The sequence below is a fragment of the Malurus melanocephalus genome, unplaced genomic scaffold (assembly GCF_030028575.1).
Source record: "Malurus melanocephalus ecotype Western Australia unplaced genomic scaffold, MMel_1.1 scaffold_311, whole genome shotgun sequence".
Lineage (NCBI taxonomy): Eukaryota > Metazoa > Chordata > Aves > Passeriformes > Maluridae > Malurus > Malurus melanocephalus.
Window position 1 is genome coordinate 799,281 of NW_026623543.1, and position 18,175 is coordinate 817,455.

The 18,175-nt window shown below is 40.2% G+C and overlaps 1 protein-coding gene across 8 annotated transcripts in view; it reads right to left on the reverse strand.

Annotated features, from left to right (window-relative positions):
* NAV3 (neuron navigator 3) overlaps window positions 1-18,175 on the reverse strand; it is a 184,564-nt gene that overhangs the window by 104,995 nt on the left and 61,394 nt on the right. For 7 of the 8 annotated variants that reach the window (XM_057377407.1, XM_057377410.1, XM_057377406.1 and 4 more), the window contains 2 exons: window positions 5,933-6,041; window positions 3,762-4,145 (listed from right to left, as the gene is read on the reverse strand). In XM_057377407.1, coding sequence (XP_057233390.1) covers window positions 3,762-4,145; window positions 5,933-6,041 — 493 coding nt within the window. Of the gene's footprint in view, window positions 1-3,761; window positions 4,146-5,932; window positions 6,042-10,514; window positions 11,154-18,175 lie in introns of those variants that run through there. The other variant, XM_057377414.1, reaches the window with a different exon arrangement.

The window sequence follows — 18,175 nt, forward strand, 5'->3', positions numbered from 1 at the left end:
AAAAAAAAAAAAAGAAAATAAAAAGAAAAAAATGGCATTTATCCAAATTGTACAGAAACTAGGAACACAAATTCGTAGTCTCTGTTGGGATGCTAATGTTCAGATATGAAAGAGATGTCCACTGAAGACCCCACAATGATATTTAAGGATATTTTACTATGTGTATTCCTTTTGCTTGATTCCTACCACTTCATATTATAGTGAATGTCTAATGAATGAAAAAGTGAATATAGTGCTCTTYACTCACAAGATGACCATAAAAGTTTGTTAATTAAAAGTCCCAGCAACAATTTCTGGAATGTCTATAGTTTAGTTGTCTCTATGAGAGGTCTTGGCACTTGTAACTTGGTACTTGTAATGGAATAGCATCACAAGTCTGTCTTACTCCTTTATGTTCCCAAATGACCTTTTGTATTTTTTGATAACTTTAAGGTACCAACAAAGTTAGCATAAATTTGTTTGTGAAGGACCATGCATATGCATGGCACTCAACACAGCAGTGTACATATTCAGAAAAAAAATTTCTACACCTCATTGAACCTACTCAAAATAAGCCAGGAACTTACTGAAATTGGTGTAGTCCCCAGCCCTAGCTTGATGGCTAAAGTGATCTCCTGGAGTTTGCTCATGATTCCAACAATCTTTAGCACAAGCTCTCCTTGAGCAATTAAATGGTGCCACACAAACCCATCTTTCACTCCAAGCATGTGCCCAAGTACACAGATCTTGAACTTTCATAACTACACAGAATCGCAAACACAAAACACGGTGCACACACTGCTGCTACTCCAGCTGTTCTGTCAGCCCTCTTCCTGTGGTTCCTTCTGGGAGCAGATTTAATTGAAATCAACTGTGAGAGAGAGCTGAGGGCCAACACAGCAGTCTGGGAGCACCTGCCTCTGACTCCATGCACATGGTTCGGGGTGGGTGAGCAGGTGCAGGCTTTGAGAGCGAAGCTGCAGCAGTGCAGCCCTGTCTGGCAGCTCCAGTCTGAGAAGGCATCACATCCTGGGTGGCAATATGGATGAAGAAAACCTCAAGTGCATTAAAACATGATTATTTTTAACAAAACTCTGAGGCATTTAATGCATGGGTAAGATTTGGCCTGCAGTTCAGCAAAGAATTTCTGAAACCTTGGTGTCTGAAGTTTGGAGAAGGTAATTACAMATTTGTTTTCAAAGGTAAATTCACAGTAACACTTGCAAACTACATTCATCTCTTTATTAAAGACAAAATTCAGACCTTTTTCACCGATTATTTAACTAGGCTTGAATTATCCTATAGATTCTGCAGCTCTAGAACTGCATATTAAATTTAGCTGTGACTTGAATGCAATCCAGCTTATATGGGGTTTTTTTCCTCTATAAGTAAGGGCTGAATGGAGAGACTTAACAAGTGCAACAAGCCTTCCTCACACCACTTTCTAATTACTGCTGCATTCTTGTCCCCAAGTGTTTAAAGTAATTAAACTGATAATGGAAGAGGCATAAAGGAGATAAGACTTTACATGCCTCAGTGAATCCTGAAATTTCAGAGCTTATCAACTTGTTTTAATATTTACTGCACCTAAAAATGTTAACTGAGCACAGAGCAACTTACTATCTATCTAGTTATCCTTATTACAGATGCAAAGAAAAGTCATATAAGATGACTATATTCATCCTTTAATATGATAAGCTAATTAATTCAACTCATCAGGCACTGCAAAGGATTCCTTTTTTTTTTTTTTTTAATTTCGAATAAAACCATGCATTTGTCAAAGGCAATATTAATATTTCCTTTAAGATAAGAGGCCCTCAGACATTAAAGTATCATGTTTTCCACATATGTTTTCTCTTTTCTAGCACACATAAAACATGGCATCCTTGACAGTCATTAGTGCTGTGCTGTGGACAATGTTGTCAGCAGTGCTCCATACACAGATCACTGGGACAGACCAGGAAGATACAGGAATTCACTTTCTTTATAGTTATGCTTTTTCTAGAGATCTATCTTTGGATGGTGTTTGAGATGAGAAACTGGTCTAGAGAGAGCTTTGATCACAGACTTAGGAATGTCTCAGTTTCATCATCCACTATTCTCGGATTCATCACCCATTATTCTCCACTATTTCATCGGATTGACAGCAAGAATTCTAAAATTATAGAGTGAAGCAGTGTGGTGTGGCATGACCACGTATTCTATGGAACTTCTATTCAACAGTGTTACATCACTCAGCAAGCAGCCTTGAGATGCCAACAGCAGCAATGAATAGTAATTGAAGTATGAGTAAAACTGCAACATGACTTTTCTTTTTTAATGATGTTGTAGGAGTTCCAACACACATAGGACTGAAGTGACTTGTGTTCCTAGACTGACTTGTGTTCCTAGACTGATATAAGAATTGTTGAACAGTAATTTGAAATGCAGTACCTTAAAGTCAATCGATTAAGCAAACAAAAAAAAATTGTGATTCTTCCTTCTGGATATACTAAGAGAGTAACTGGACTAGTCTTTTATGAAAAGATATTGCTACTGCTCAAATGATATGCACAGTTGCAAAACTGCAATAAGGGCCTACTATACAGACTATGCTAGACAATCTGAAGGATTATCTGAAGCAGAAACAGAGAAAATCTGTGCTGTCAACAGCAGCTTTTCAGCAGCTGCATCCAATGACATCCCTACCCGCTCAAACAAAATAGTACAAATATATATAAAAATACCAGAAGAAGACCTATCCCAGGGAAAGCAATGCGAAATAATGGTTCACCAGATAACCCGGAAATTGCAGTAAGTAATATGGGAACTCAAAATTAACAGCAGTCATCCTGATGTTAAAGGACAAGAAAAGAATTTGAAGGCAGCTGAGCGAATCACTGTGTTGTGGCCTATGGGTTCTCCTTTTGTTTCCTTTCTTGGGAATTTTTCTTTCCCATTTTGTTGCTGGGATACACTGATTGCTAGGTCATCCTTTTGATGGCAGGGCGATTAGTAAAGACAATAGGACCTACACCCCACCCAAACAATCTTGCTAAGTACTGGGAAGGGGCGTGTAACTATATATGCTGCCCTGCTTGGCTCAGAGGGCAGTTGGCCTGCTACCTGCAGAGCAGAGCTCGACTGCTCTTAGGTTCCTGTTTTGCTGCACTGTGATCGTCTGCCCTGGTGCCTTGCCTGGGACCCCTGAGATTTGTGCTCCGGTATTTAAAGGAGCATTGAGATCGGCGCGTCGGCTGTGAGTTTGCAGAGGAACTTTTTGCTCCATCCATCTCTGCMGGTTCTGTGCCCGTCCTTGGCCACGTGGGAGATCTGAACCAGCCGGGACCTGCGCCCCAGAGCCCCTGCAGTTGCTGGGGAATCGGGTGGGTATCTCTGTGTGAGGCTGTCACTGGGTTTGTGGCTGGGCTGGTTGTTGCTATTGTTATTACTTATTTTCACTTTGTTATACATATTAGTAAAAACTGTTATTCCCTTTTTCCCATAYTCTTGCCTGGAAGCCCGTGACTTTTTTTTCAAAACTATAATAATTCGGAGGGAATGGGGGCCATATCCACCACTCCAAGGGGGGGGTCCCTGCCTTTATTGGAAAACCACCTGTCTTTCAAACCGAGACACACTGACAGGTTAGAGGTTTGTTTTTTTCATACATATATTTAAATGTTGCAACTATAATGCAACTTTTACTTTTGTATCAATTTTTTTAGAAAAATCCTTCTAAACTTAGCAATTTTATTAGTTCAAATAAGCATTAGTTCAAATGGGAAGAGTGTGCTGCTTACCCACTATTGATGTCATCAGTCCTCAGGCTTTTCCCAAGAATGTCCCCATCACTCATGTAGCCACCAACATCAGCTTCAGAGGCGATGTCCAAATCACCACTTCCCTTCTCACTCATGTCAATCTGTGAGATATTCCCAAGGCGAGAAACAGCTGCTCGGCGAAGCGGGGTGGTGTACATGAACCGAGACGGGTCTGTGTGTATGAAGCGGCTTGCACTGCTGCGAGGATAACCAGSACCCAAGGATGGAGCATCTCCTGCCTGCAGCCGAGGACTGGCCTGCCCCAGCCTCCAGGTCACAGGGGTCGATCGGCTGGACAAGCTTGGTATGCTTCTCCCATTCACTTCAGTTGTCACAGTGCTGTCAAAAGTTGTCTCCAATGTGCTGCCAAAGAGAATGGAGAAGTCAGTGAACTGTGCTTTCTCTGTTCCTGAGAAATCAAGAAAAGTGAAGGCTGGAAGAAAGTACATTTGTTTTAAAAAATTCCGTATGTGTGTGTGTGTGCTTTCACCACATGCACACGTGTACTTGTATATGCCCACAGTACTGAGGCCAGGACTGTTTAGTGTCTTTATCAATCACCTGGATGAGGGGATCGAGTGCCCCCTCAGTCACTCTGCAGATGACAGAAAGTTGAGCAGGAGAGTTGATCTGCTGCATGGAAAGAAGGCTCTGCAAAGGGATCTGGACAGGCTGGATCCATGGGCCGAGGCCAATTTCATGAGGCGCAGCAAGGCCAAGTGCCCGGTCCTGCAGTTGTGCCACACCAACCCCATGCAGTGCTACAGGCTGGGGGCAGAGTGGCTGGAAAGTGGCCTGGTGGAAAAGGACCTGGGGGTGCTGGTGACAGCAGCTGAACACGAGCCAGCTGTGCCCAGGTGGCCAAGAAGGCCAATGGCACCCTGGCCTGCATCAGCAATAGCGTGACCAGCAGGAGCAGGGCAGTGATTGTCTTCCTGTGCTTGGCACTGGTGAGGCCACACCTCAACTCCTGTGTCCAGTTCTGGGCCCCTCACTACAAGAAGGACACTGAGGTGCTGGAGTGTCCAGAGAAGGGCAATGGAGCTGGTCAAGGATCTGAAACACAAGTCCTATGAGGTGCAGGGGAAGGAGCTGGGGGTGTTCAACCAGGAGAAAAGGAGGCTGAGGGGAGACCTAAGCACTCAACTCCCTAAATGGAGGCTGTAGCCAGCTTTGGGTTGGCCTCTTCCCCTGGATAACAAGTCTTAGGACAAGAGGAAATGGCCTCAAGTTGTGACGGGGAATTTTAGATTAGATATGAGGAAAAATTTATTCATTTATTCAAGCCCTGGAACAGGCTCTCCAGCGAAGTGGTGGAGTCACCATGACCGGAAATATCTAAAAGACTTGTAGGTGGGGCACTTTGGGACAGGGTTTATTGGCAGACTTGTCAGTGCTGGGTTAATGGTTGGACTTAGTGATCTTACAGGTCTTTTCCAACCTAAACAATTTTATGATTTTATGATTCTATGACCTGTACTTGTGGGAATGGTGCCAAACACCTGGCATCTTAACCAAGATTAGAACAAGAGAATATTGCCTCTAGAGGCTCTGCTAACCTGCACATGTGATTGAAGGTGCTATGGGAAAATTATTTTGGTGGAAAATCCACCATAGGAGAGTGTGATTTATTGTGATTGAAAACAATCACATGCATGGAATGCTTGAGATCCATTTTCTGTGTTACAAAATTACCAGAGACCCTAGGAACCAATCAGAAGGCAGTGGTTAATCTGTAATAAAATTAAAATAAAAGGGAACTTGCATGGCAAGAAAAGCAAGGAGATGAAAAACAATACCTGGAGAGCTCAGAACTGTAACACTACATCAGTGTGTCTTTTTCCCATCACTGACATATTTATTTTTTACATTTAGATTTTTCCTTGCATTTGATCTCATCCCCAAAATCTACTTCTAAAATTATCTAAAATAAATTTGTAGGCTTCTAAGTAATGGTGTACAAAACAATTACAATCTTTGTGAATTATTGTATATGGCACTTTGACAGTATAGTATATTAAAGTCACATGTAAATTGCTAAGGCATTTCAGTGTCATAGCTAATTTTCTCTTGCAAGTCTCATTCATTCAGCAACTAGTAACACTCTTCTATGGTCCATATTTTTAGCAGTATACACAAAACCAGTATACCTGTGGCTTATCTGTGTCCCTCTAAGGCTGGACATTGTTTCTTCCAAATTCTGTCTCAGGTCTGCTATATTCTTGACAGTTCTCATTCTTCTTGTTTCAGGGTCTTCCCCTGGAAGAAAACAATAAAACCTTTAGCACACTTTAGCACGTGAATTTATAAGGCTGAATAAAGTGCACACGTGTATCCACAGCTGGGAATGCACACATATGATTGCAAATAGGCCTGTCCCTTAAATATTTAAAAAAAATAAAACTTCATCCTTTCATTAATAAAACACAGATATGTTTATAAATAGCATATGGTATGTAAAAAAAAAAAAAAAAAACCCACCAAAATATCCCTGTTAAGGCCCAAATCTATTCATGAAACTCTAATTTAGTGTTGGGATTTTTATCCTCTATAATCAAAGCCTGATGCAGCCCTAGACCACTTGATACATTACGAAGTCCCTTTTTAGTCCTTGACATTTTACATAACTCAGTAGGAAAAAAAATTGCAGTAAATCTGCATCTGGAAAGAACTGGAATATCCCTTGAAACAACTCCTCAGTATTCACTTAACATCCAGGCTATTTCAGAGTACTCCTTAAATAAGGTACTTAATAAAGCATCTTTCCTGGACTCTAATGCTTTCCTGAAGAGGGGCATTATTCTCCATGTGGGATAAAATAAAATATGTTTATTGGGATACAAATCTAAACACTTTAAGTACATGCGTCATTTATACAATTAAGGGTTTCAACAGCCTTCAGGATCCATTGTGAAAAGCTAGTTTCATATCTCAGTATCTTCAGATATTGAAACTTTCAGAACTTCACCTCGAACATCCTGAACAATGTTTACTTCACACAATTAAAAATAAATGAAGAAAAAAAGTTATATATGATATGTTATAAAAGAGAAACATAATAAGCCTCAAAGAAGCCTTCAGTTACATGTAACATGCTGAACTTGAAGTGCAAATAATTTCTTTTTGACTCTATCAATTTCAAATTTCACATCATACCTCACAGACCTTCTGCAGTCAGGTCCTGTTGCCCAAACACTCTGCAGGCTGTTAAGAAAAATCTCAACTCCTGACATTAAATGGAAATAAATTATTTCATAGATATTCCATATAAGCTTTAATTCTTTCTGAATAGGCAAATGATGCATTGTTCTAGCCAACATACCCTGCAGTTGTGGCTCAATGTCAAGTTAGCTTTCACAGCAATGCCATTTTGAGGTTTCCCCATCTACTCTGCCCTGGTTGTGTCTTCTGTCTTCTTTGTTGCATCCAAACAGTCCTTCAGGCAATTATGTTTGCCTATTTTATCATCCAAAAAATTCTTCAGTGCTCTAATGATGCTAATGTCTATAAACATCTGTGTTGACACCATAGAACTCTCAGTGGGATCAACACCCAGGCAGAACAGAAACAAGAAATGGGGATACAAGCACTGCACTACTGCCAAGCTCTCTCAAGCCACACCCCAAGGCAATGTCTATTCACAATATTTAGCTCCAGAAAATAAAATGCCTATGTACATTTTTACATGCAGTACCTTGCAGGAGGCAAACGTTCACAGCCACTGAAATTGTAACTGCTCCTGTGTTTCAAGCTCGATGTGTTCAAGAAAGCATTGATAATCAATGTACTCATGGGYTCCATGTACTCTTTGCAGAAGTTCCTGCACCACCCTGGAGATTCCTGTGAGGCAAAAGGGCTCATGCCCAGGCTAAGCTGAAGGCAATTATGTCCTCTTAGACTAAGACGGCTTTTTAAAGCCCAATTTCCAGGCACGCTGCCCCTGCCTGTCTCCGGGCAGTTTGTGGTGCACTCAGTTCCTCACTGTCATTGTCCTTTGCCTTCCCGCTCTGCCAAATGCACTCCAATTTGCTTCCAGGAGCACATTATATTCCTGCCATAATACTTATATAGGGAAGAACCAGGAACTGTTACCTGCCCTGCCTTGAGCCAGAGATGAAAGTGTAGACTGTTGATATAAGAAAATTTTCTGTTTACACAGAAAGACAAATTCCAGGGTCTGTGCAGGCAGAATTAAAGGCAAAGCAATATATTACCTTCATACTTATTTGAGGAACTGAATACAATTCATATTTTACAACGACCTTGCCCTTTTCCTTCCTTGTTTATCCTTGTCAGTTGTCCTTTGCTGTATGTTAACAATGGAAATTCTTGCAGCAAAAATGACAGCCACTGTCTTTTTTAATATGTATTGCACAGTAAATGGCATAACAAAGCCTTGAGGTATAATTGCAATACATTAAATAAAAAGGTACATGAATGGCAAGCTGCCAAACTATGTTTTCACAGTGAAGAATATTTCACTKTCAGGCAAATTATACCATAAAATTGGTGTTATTCTATCCTGTAGAGGTGAAAAGTTTGAGATGTGATCTCTTTTGATCTCTCAGTGACACAGAGGGTAATTTCAAAACATTTCCACCAGTTTTTACTAAAAAAAAAGGTTGAAACTGAATTTATATTATATTAAAATACTACATAGTACTATATAAAAATTCTCACAACTAACTGTTAAAGTGATTTAAAAGGAAATTTCTTTCTCCCTTCCATCACTCTCTAAACGCCATAGCACTGGAATCCTGTTGTACCATGGATGAACAAGTCAGAAAGTATAAAGAGTTGAACATGACAGTGAAGAAATTTTCTGCACTGAGTACAAGATCCTGCATTTTCATGACAGTACTCACTCCCCATCCACATCAAGTCTCCTTCTGTACAGAGGACCATAGGGATTATAAATATGTTTATTTTTCTGAAAACTAGCTACACCATGAGTACTATGGGAGCCACTAAGGTGCTTATTGCATCAGGATTGGATTCAAAAGGATCCCAAACTCCTCTGAGCACCTCATTTCTTATAATATGGCCTACTGCCATCATGGAGTCTAGCCATGTTTGCATGACCTACCATATGAGAAATGTTCCCTGTCTTCTTATCTCAAGTGATTCTGGTTTGTACTCTGAAAAAAAAAACCCATTCTGTTTCACACTTTTAGGGAGACTAAGATAAGACTAAAACCAGRTTGCCCTGGAACTTTCTCTCAAAATTCTGTTCCTCTTACAAAAAAGGCCATTTGATCCAATCATTTGCAGCTTCATCATTTATGTTAAACATGAATATTCCAAAAGATTGTCCCCAAATTTCTGCTTATAAACAGTGAACCATTATTTCCTCAGTAAATTTCTGGAAAAAACTTTCATTTCTTCTACTGTTTGAGATACATTCACAGGAAATCAAAATTGACATTTTACAGTAACCACTAGATACCTAGGTTATATTATTACATTCACATTTCTGAAGCTCACTCATAATTTTACATTCAATAAAACACCATTCATAATCATTTCTGTTCTTCTGCACATTCAATCACAGCCAAAAGCAAATGGAAGAATAACAATTCCATGAATTCCATCAAATTCCATCAATTTGCATGAAAAGATTTACAAACAAAAATATCTTCCCAGAGAACTGTCCGCTATTAAATATTAGGTTTGGAAAAGAAAACAGAGGTTTTACTCTGCAAGTGGGGAAACTGAGGCTTGCAAGAGAACAGGGATTTGTCAGTGACACATAGCTGAAGAGGAGCAGAGGCAGGTTAGAGCTCAGACTTCTGTGCTAGCAAGCCTCTGATCTCTAGCAGAAGCCCTTTTAACCTACTGGTACAGTCAATAATAAAAGGTATGCATACAAAGAGAATTCTTGTTTCTTTCTTATTTTGAGATAACAGCCTTTTACACTACATCACAGCAAAAATTTTGTCCTTAATGTTTAAACACAATCAGGGCTATCATATCTACCAGCAAGAAGCTCCAGGTTGGATATATGCATGCTATATAACTTCGAAAAGTAAGCAGCTACTTCAACCATTTGACTGACTGAAGAACAAAGCTTTGGAAATGAACACTTTGAGCACTCTTATAAAGGGCTGGGAGATGAAAAGCAAAAGCCAGTAACAGAGAAGCCTTTGAAGCACCTACGGCTGTGGACTTCAAATACTGACTGGCATGCAGAGATATAGCAAAGCTGGCTATTTCAGCTAAACTGAAACCCTGGCACGCACAACTACACATGTAAAGGTGAAATTCTCTACAGGGAGCCTAGGGAAGGGGGAATAAATACCGGAGGGACATTTTACAGAAAGGCCAAGACATTTTTTGTCTCATCCAAACTCTGGATTCAAGATATCAATTTCAAATTAATGAGAAAAATCTCACTAAAATGAAATTATTTAAGAATAAACTAACCGTACTTAAATATTTCACCTTATTTTTCAAAAGGCTAAGCAAACTATGCTCAGTTATTCACAGGTTGTTGCTGCCCCTGCACCCATCAAAAGCAATTTAGACATTTGTCTTCATTTCATACAGTCATAAGAGGTCATAGTGAGCAAACAAAAAAGAAATGGCTAGACCCTATTTTTGCATAGTACTACAAATAAACCCAGTTGTGTCTCGGGAAATCACTGTCAAGACCAAAAATCTGCTCCGTGCAGATATGTGCTAATGTTTGGGTCTCCTCCTGCCCTTCCTAATGTCAAGCCAAAGTTAACTTACCTAAAATATCAGTATAAAGGACCTGTTCTAGGTCACCCAGCATTGTTATTATGACATCTTCATCCAGATGTGCAGTCCCTTCACGCAAGCACCCTTCCTCCTCCTCCTCTGCCCAGGTCCTGCTGGGGAAATGGGATGTGCAGGATGCATTTTCATCATCTGATTTTTTGCTCTCCGCATTGTCAGTCTGAAAGTCTTCACCTGTATGCCGGTCTCCTGCTCTCCTGGATGTCCCGCTTCCAGCAGGTGCTATCCCCCGAAATGCTTGGGGTTTGGTGAGGCTGGAGTGGCAGAGAGAATGCACTGACTGCGAGAATGCCCTGGAAAGGGAGCCTCTGCACCCAGCTCCTGCCTCCCGCTGTTGGTAACTCTGGTTGGACTTGGAGGCGTTTCCAAACCAGTTCTCCCTGTACAAGTATCGCCTCTTCTCCCCTTCACTGATGAGTGTGAGATTGGTTAGAGACTTCTGCTTCTGAAGACGAACACACCCTCTTCTAACCTCTGTGCCTTTAAACACTGACAGTTCAGCAGATCGCTGCATCCTTCTGGCTGGGGCTTCACCTCAGTTAGATTTCATCTTTCTGAGACAGACAGCAGCTCAATTCTCCTGAAAGGTCCGGACAGCGATCGCTGTGTCGCCGCACGCCGCACACCCCAGGTAGCACATCCTTGCACTGGCAGTAAAAGCACAGCTCAAGCATGCACTGTATGCACTGTAAGGGACTAAACAGGCACAGTCATTTTCTTTAAAATTACGCTGCTGTCTCAGCTAAGCCACTTCTTGTCCGTCATATTAATCTGCAGTACTTACAGTCATTTTCACTTCGATTTCTCTCAAGCAGAAGAGAGTTGATCAAACACTCTGCTCCAGCACAGAAGTAATCCCAAAAGCCAGCTGTGTTTTCCCCTCTCCGTCCAATCACCAGTCTCATCAGAGTGCTGGGCCCGCATGTCTTTCTACAGCTGCTGTCTTCTGAAATCCAAAGTGGGCACAAGTACTGTCTTGGGCTTTTCCCTCCCTCTCACCAGCTCATGACTGATCCTAGTGCACAGCTTTTCACTTCAGATGGGCTGACATAGAACTGCAAGTACAGCCTCCACGTCAGAGCTCAATAAAGAGCCAAAATTAACCACTGAAGCACAAGCCTCCTTACATTTTAGTATTCAACCTGCATTCCCAGATATATGACTCTTCTCTGCTACTGCAGTGAATGCTGCTGGCTGCCATGGCAGCAACACATCCTGGTGAATTAAACCCGAGACACAGAAGCTTCTGCCCAGTTTTACAGTGCCACAGGTTTCAAGACACAGCTTCACCTGAATGGGATGCTACAGTAACAGATCTAGCTCATGGTCAAATCCTATTTTTCTTCCAGAAAGGTAAGGATGAAAAGCTATTTCTTCCATATCACTGTTACTCCCTATGCAGAAAGCTAAAAGCAGACTTGAAAAAGGACGTTCAGTCTTGCAATTTCTGCTCTAAATAAAAATATATAATTTAAGATCATAAGATAAAACATGGAACACAACAGTACTTGTCTGATAAGATGATTCATAAAAGGAAATATTTCATTTCTTTCTCCTTAGAAAGCTACCCTGTTTGCACCTCTGTGAGATTCAAAGGCTAGTATAGAATTTAAAAGCTGTAAAAAAATCACTGTTTCACAATATTCTGAAGAAAACCTATTAATGGAATAGTAAATTTTTATAAAGCAAATTAGTATTGTGTCTGAACTAAGTTCAGCAATTTTGAATGCTATTTTTAAATTCATTATCCAGAGAGAAAGAAGACTTATATTTAAATGTATGCCTTTTCTCACAAAGAAGATATTAGTCCCAGAAATAATAGACAGATGAACAAAGAAATACCTGAATTTAATTATAATTTTTTTTACACAGAAACTTTTTATCTAGGTGAAATTAATTTCACAAAACATTGTGCAGAAATCTACAAATAATAAAATTGCTTTATAAAAATAATCTGCTTTTGTCAATGAGAAAATATGCTTTCCTCAAGTCTCTACCTGAAAAACATTGACAGGCAAATAACATTTAAAAATGCCACCCTAAGAATTACAAGTTGTTTGCAGATTTACTCTATGAATAAACAGATGCTAACAGAAACCTCAGTGTATATGTTGCTTTCCAGTGGTTTAATTTACAGTTTGTGAAGATACACAAGGGAAAATCCTTGGAAATTTTAAAGGAAAGGTTCATTTCTTCCTAGATTACTTTCAGAAACACAGAACAATGTAGAAAAAATATCAGTAATCTGAAGTAATGATGGTTTTCCATATTAAAGCACTGATAAATTTCTAGAAAGACAAGTTCCACAACAAAAGGAGGTACCGCTCCCATCCCCACCCAGCTCACGCAGTCAAAGAGGAGACAAGAGGAATGGTCTGTCTACCCGAGTACAAAACTGTCCCAAATATTAAACACCTGTCACTTCTTCAGCATGGAAACAAAAGGYAAGACTGCTGTGTTTACTCCCAGGGTCTGCCAGTTGCAGTGACATATGGGTGCTTAAAAGGGTTTTATGAATGTGCTGTGCCTGCCTGCAGCAGAGCCCGGTATTATCTCAAAGCTGCTGTGGTGCTGATGTTGCCCCAGAGCTCCAGTGCTGCCCACATGCTCTGATGTTGGTGGGCACTGACAGTGCCATGTGGCTGTCCCAGCCTGTCAAACATACCTATTAGGCTATATCCTCTCAGGGATGTACTGACAATAGCCAATTTGAAAAATGAAGGGCAATTGCAGTCTTTTGGCATTAATTTGGTTTATACCCTACATTTATACTCAAATTGGTACAGCATTCACAACTGCTATTTTTGAATTAACAGGAAGGACAATGATTTTTAGCTTAGTTTGTCAGAGTACAGTTCTAATAATGCCAAGGTGGTGGTTCCAATCCCTGTATGGGCCATCCACTTAAGAGTTGGACTTGATGATCCTTCTGGGTCCCTTCCAACTAAGACTGCTCTGTGAGTCTGTGATTTGGCCCTGTGATACCAAAGTTCTCGTGGTGATTGTCTTGGAATCAAAAGAACAGACTCTTCTCCTACCAGAGAGAGAACCTCTCCCTGATATTCCAAATCCACAAATGGTAACTTCCCCACGTGCCCTTTCCATGTCCTTTCCACGCCCCAACAGCTACAGGAAGAGATATGCCACCATGGTCAGATGTGGATCTGCTCTGCCTCCATCCAGAATCCCTGTGTGCCCGGTCACATGCAGCAATCAGCACTGCAGAGCTGCACCCAGCCTTGGTCAGCCCTGTGTGCAGGGCATGCCCTTGTGTTCAGCACTGCTGTGCCAGGGAAGCAGTGCAAGGCACGGCTGCTCAGCTCCCAGCATGAGTGCCCAGACTGCCAGACTTGGACAGGTGTATTCAGTCTCTTTCTAGCAGAGGGCAGAAATTATGGCAGGGGATGAAAAATGTTCAACTGGTGAACCACGCCAAACCTCACATCGGTGTTGGCAATAGGTGCCGCACCACTCCGGGCTGGACGGACTCTGGGAGCAGCACAGCTGCATCCCGGGCAACCTAGGGGGTCTCAGTGTCTCTGCTGACCTGTGGCTGCAGCATTCACCTGCCTCATTTCTAAATACATCAAAAACACGACTGAAATGCTTCTATATAGAAGTACTGAGGCTAATCACACAAACTTTGTTCAGCATTCATGTATACAAACATTATACTACCTCTCTTAATTATAAAGCAATATGAACTTTTCTCCCATTAATCCCACTGCCTCGATAGACAGGCCATTGTGATCATCCTCAGATATAGCAGATGCCTATTTGTCTTGGACCAAGTGTTCAGTAGAAAGAACATTGAATTTATCATTGTACTTTACCATATTTCTCTGCAAGGTGTCATTTGACAAAAGATTAAATTGCAATGAGGAAAATTCTCAGGTTTATTTATTGAAAAATAGTCTTCTATAGCTCAGCTCTCCATTTTAAAAAGTTAAGATACAGCAACCAAAAAATACATCTTTCTAAGCTAAGGAAAAAGTATCGGAGACCAGAGGAGAGCAAATGTCATGACAGCATTATTCCCCAGCTACCTTGCAATTCAGTGTGTTCTCAACCCACCAAGCAGGAATATGTTTACCTCAAGAACAGCTTGGGGAACTTCCTCAAGCCATCACAGTGCAACACACTGTTTCATTTTTACTGTCTCTTTCATAAAAGGAATGATAAAAATTATTTTAAGAGCTAATAATCTCTGGGCAAATTTTGCTGTTAGATAAGACTTCCTTTGAAGTCTCAGTGGATAGTTTTGAATCCTACAAATGAATTATGTAATAGATTTGGAAATGCATAAGATTGTGAATGTTTTCAGCTAGGCTTACTTGAAAAAAATTGTAAACTATTCCTGCATATATTAATTAACTATTTCTTTCAGAGAGCAAAAAATTAAGCACAATAAACATAAAATATTAAAATTTGAATGTTTTTATGCTAATCCTGCCATTGATATAGGCATATAACTCTTAAAAGTACTCTTTCATTTCTGCTTTATCCCTTGGATTTTTAATAATTAGTCAATATTTATAAATTCATGAGTAATTACTTAATCAAGCACTTTGCATTAAGCTCTTTGAACATGCCAGCACATGTTAAAGCCAAATGCTACCACTGGTTTCATAAAATAATACTTTGTAGTTCACTGACATATACAGTTTACAGAGGATTATTAACTAATTAACTTACTGACATCCTTCTCCAATAAACTTGCTGCAGAGGTGATAAATGTCATAGCTACTTTAAGAAAAAATACTTTGTAAGAAAGTCTGAACAGCTTGTTCCCAGCCATGTCATGAATAACAACAACCAAACTGGATTACTTTATTAACTTTTCTTTTCATTTTCATTTTATAATCCTGTTTATACAGGTATATTCCAGTTTGGCAGAAACCAAGTAGATACTTAGTCTTGTTGAGGTAAATGGTACGTAACATATATGCAAGAAATTGTACCCATACTTGAATGCAAAACTGTTCCTTATTTAGGTCTCCCGGATTTCTGCCTGGGATTTCCTGGACAGAGGTCTACACATTCGTGTGCCATGGGAGCAACAAGCCTACCATACACAGAACACGCCAGAACTACTCCACAGGTGTCTCATGCCTACAGATGAGGCTCATTCAGTGGGAGTACATGTATCAGTGRTGCTGTGCACACTAAGAGGATGTAAGGTGTGCAGAAGCCTAAAAACTGCTCTGCACATGCTCTACTGCTGATCTGCATGTGCACTGTGAAAACACTTGGGACTGCTTTCGCTGAACTGTGCAATATTCATAGAGGAAAAAGAAAGTAGGAAAAAAGTCTGAAGCACTTCAGATCACATCTAGAACAAATTCCCAGCAGAGACAGAGGAACAGATTTACAGTAGCTCTACCAAGATGCTCTACCAAGAACTAGYTTTAGGCATAAGCCATGTGTATATTCACCAAGGGGCAGCCAATTATTGGTGTGAGGCTAAAAATAAAGAGGTTGTCCAGTTTATCAGAGCCACACTTTTGAGTCTATGCCTACACCAGCCTCCCCATCTCCCTTGCCTTCCAGCACCATTCTCTTCTCTTGGCTGTGCAGGTAAAACCAAGCAATCACTTGCAAAGTAGAGGGCAGGACACAAGTGGCTTGAGCTTTGACTTTACCTTTTACCAGCTCTGAGCTGGAAGACAGGAGAGGCTATAAAGGCAAGCAGCTCCATTGGAGGAAGAAGACAGAGCAGAAGAGAGCTGGAAACCACCTCTACAGATTCTTGTTTTACTTTCGACTTTCTCATCACCACTGTTGAGACAGTAGCAATGGGATGTGAATTGCCTTGCTGGACACAGAAGGAGCTTTTCACCACCACAGCAAAGAAATTAACTTGGGTTTAATTCCTGAATTACTCAAGCAGAATGGTGCCTGACCAACCACTCCTAAATAATTGTCAGATTATTTTTTCTGCATCCAATTTTTTCCTGTATTATGGAGGAATCTTGAACAAGACATGCTTAAAGCATTAGTTTAGGTTCAACTAGCTGGTATTGCTCTAAAGTGGATTAGAAGTTCTGATATGATCAGCTTGGCTGGTTATGGGAGCAGTAATCTTCAGCCAAGAAACAATAAAAAAAGGAGTGTGTAAGTAGAGAAACAGTTTATACAACAATATTGGCTAAGATACTCTAGTCCTGAGTATGTCAGCCTGAGTTCTAAATATTTGGCACCTTAAAAATAATAATGATTAATGAAGCAGAAGCACTATACAGGTGAGACAGCACTTTATGAACACACTCCTCCAAGCTGTTTAGTGATTTCCAAGGATCTTCACCCTTTTGCATGATCGTTGCTGTTTACAAACATAACGTGCTAACCTGGTGACCACCAAGTTTCCAGAGAAGATCAAGATAATATACAGATGATGGCCTTCCATAAAAGCAGTTGAAGTTTCTAGGGAAAAGGTAGTATCAAAATGAAAGAAACTGATAATACCCTGAAAATAACTGACCAGACCACATACCAGATTAAAGATGCTCTTAAGTAAAATAATTTAACCATTCTTTCTCATGGCTAATCCATCATGGAATACTCCTCTGAGTACCACATAAGCTTTTATCCCTGCAGATTCAATGACTGAAGTTAGAATCACTAACGACTTGGTGATAGTTCACCCATGCGGCCAATTAATTATTCAGCAAATATAGTGTTTGATCCATTTATTCCTTTTGCTGCTAACAGTTAAATCTGAGCGACACACCTCTCTTTCCCTAGGTACACAGCTATACTGGTATCCAGTCTCCTTTATGTCATTTTCTTTTTSATGCTGTTTCATTTCTGTTCAGAACACTAAAAGGTCATCAGACATGATATTCTGTTTGATCATTTCAGCAGGTATTGAATTGTTTGGGGTTTTTTAGCATCTCTCTGGATGCTTGAAGCATCTTTGGATTTCTGGCAAATGTTTCAATTAAATTCTTTACATATATTAGACCAAGGAGTACAATTTGTGGAGTAATTAAAAATAATTTTATACTTTAACAGGTATGCTCCAGGGAACATTTCACCATGTTTCAGAGCGACATATTTATCACACAAGCTGGCTGTGCAAAAAAATGATGTTAGAAAACTTCCAAAGGGACTGAGACAAACCAGGACAAAACCTTTTTCAGTATGAATCAGCTAAATGTCGAGACAGTCCCCATAATGCTTGGGCATCTGATTTCCCTTCTGGTGGAGAGATAATTTTAGACTGATGTGTCAAATTAATGCTTTAAGTGAGTTATATCCTGTGTGAGAAGAATCACATGACTCATTACAAATCCATTTAAATGTTAAAAATTTGGAGTAAAAAGGCAAAACTATAGGTAAAACCATTTATTTTTGTAAAATTATAAGAGTAAGCATGCTAATGAAAAGCAAAACAAAGCAACAGCAAAAATAAACCCAGAAACCCCCAAGAAACAGCTTTTACAAAGAGTCCCTCTGGAACAACTTGCACATAACCCTGCAGTGCAATTCAGTCCTGATGAGAAAGTGAGCAGTGGCACACTGCTTTTTGTACCCATAGGCAGAATCAGGGCCATATCCAGTACTGATGTAACTCAGCACGGCTCTGTTGACTCCAAAGGAATTATACCATTATGATTTTTAAAAAAAACACC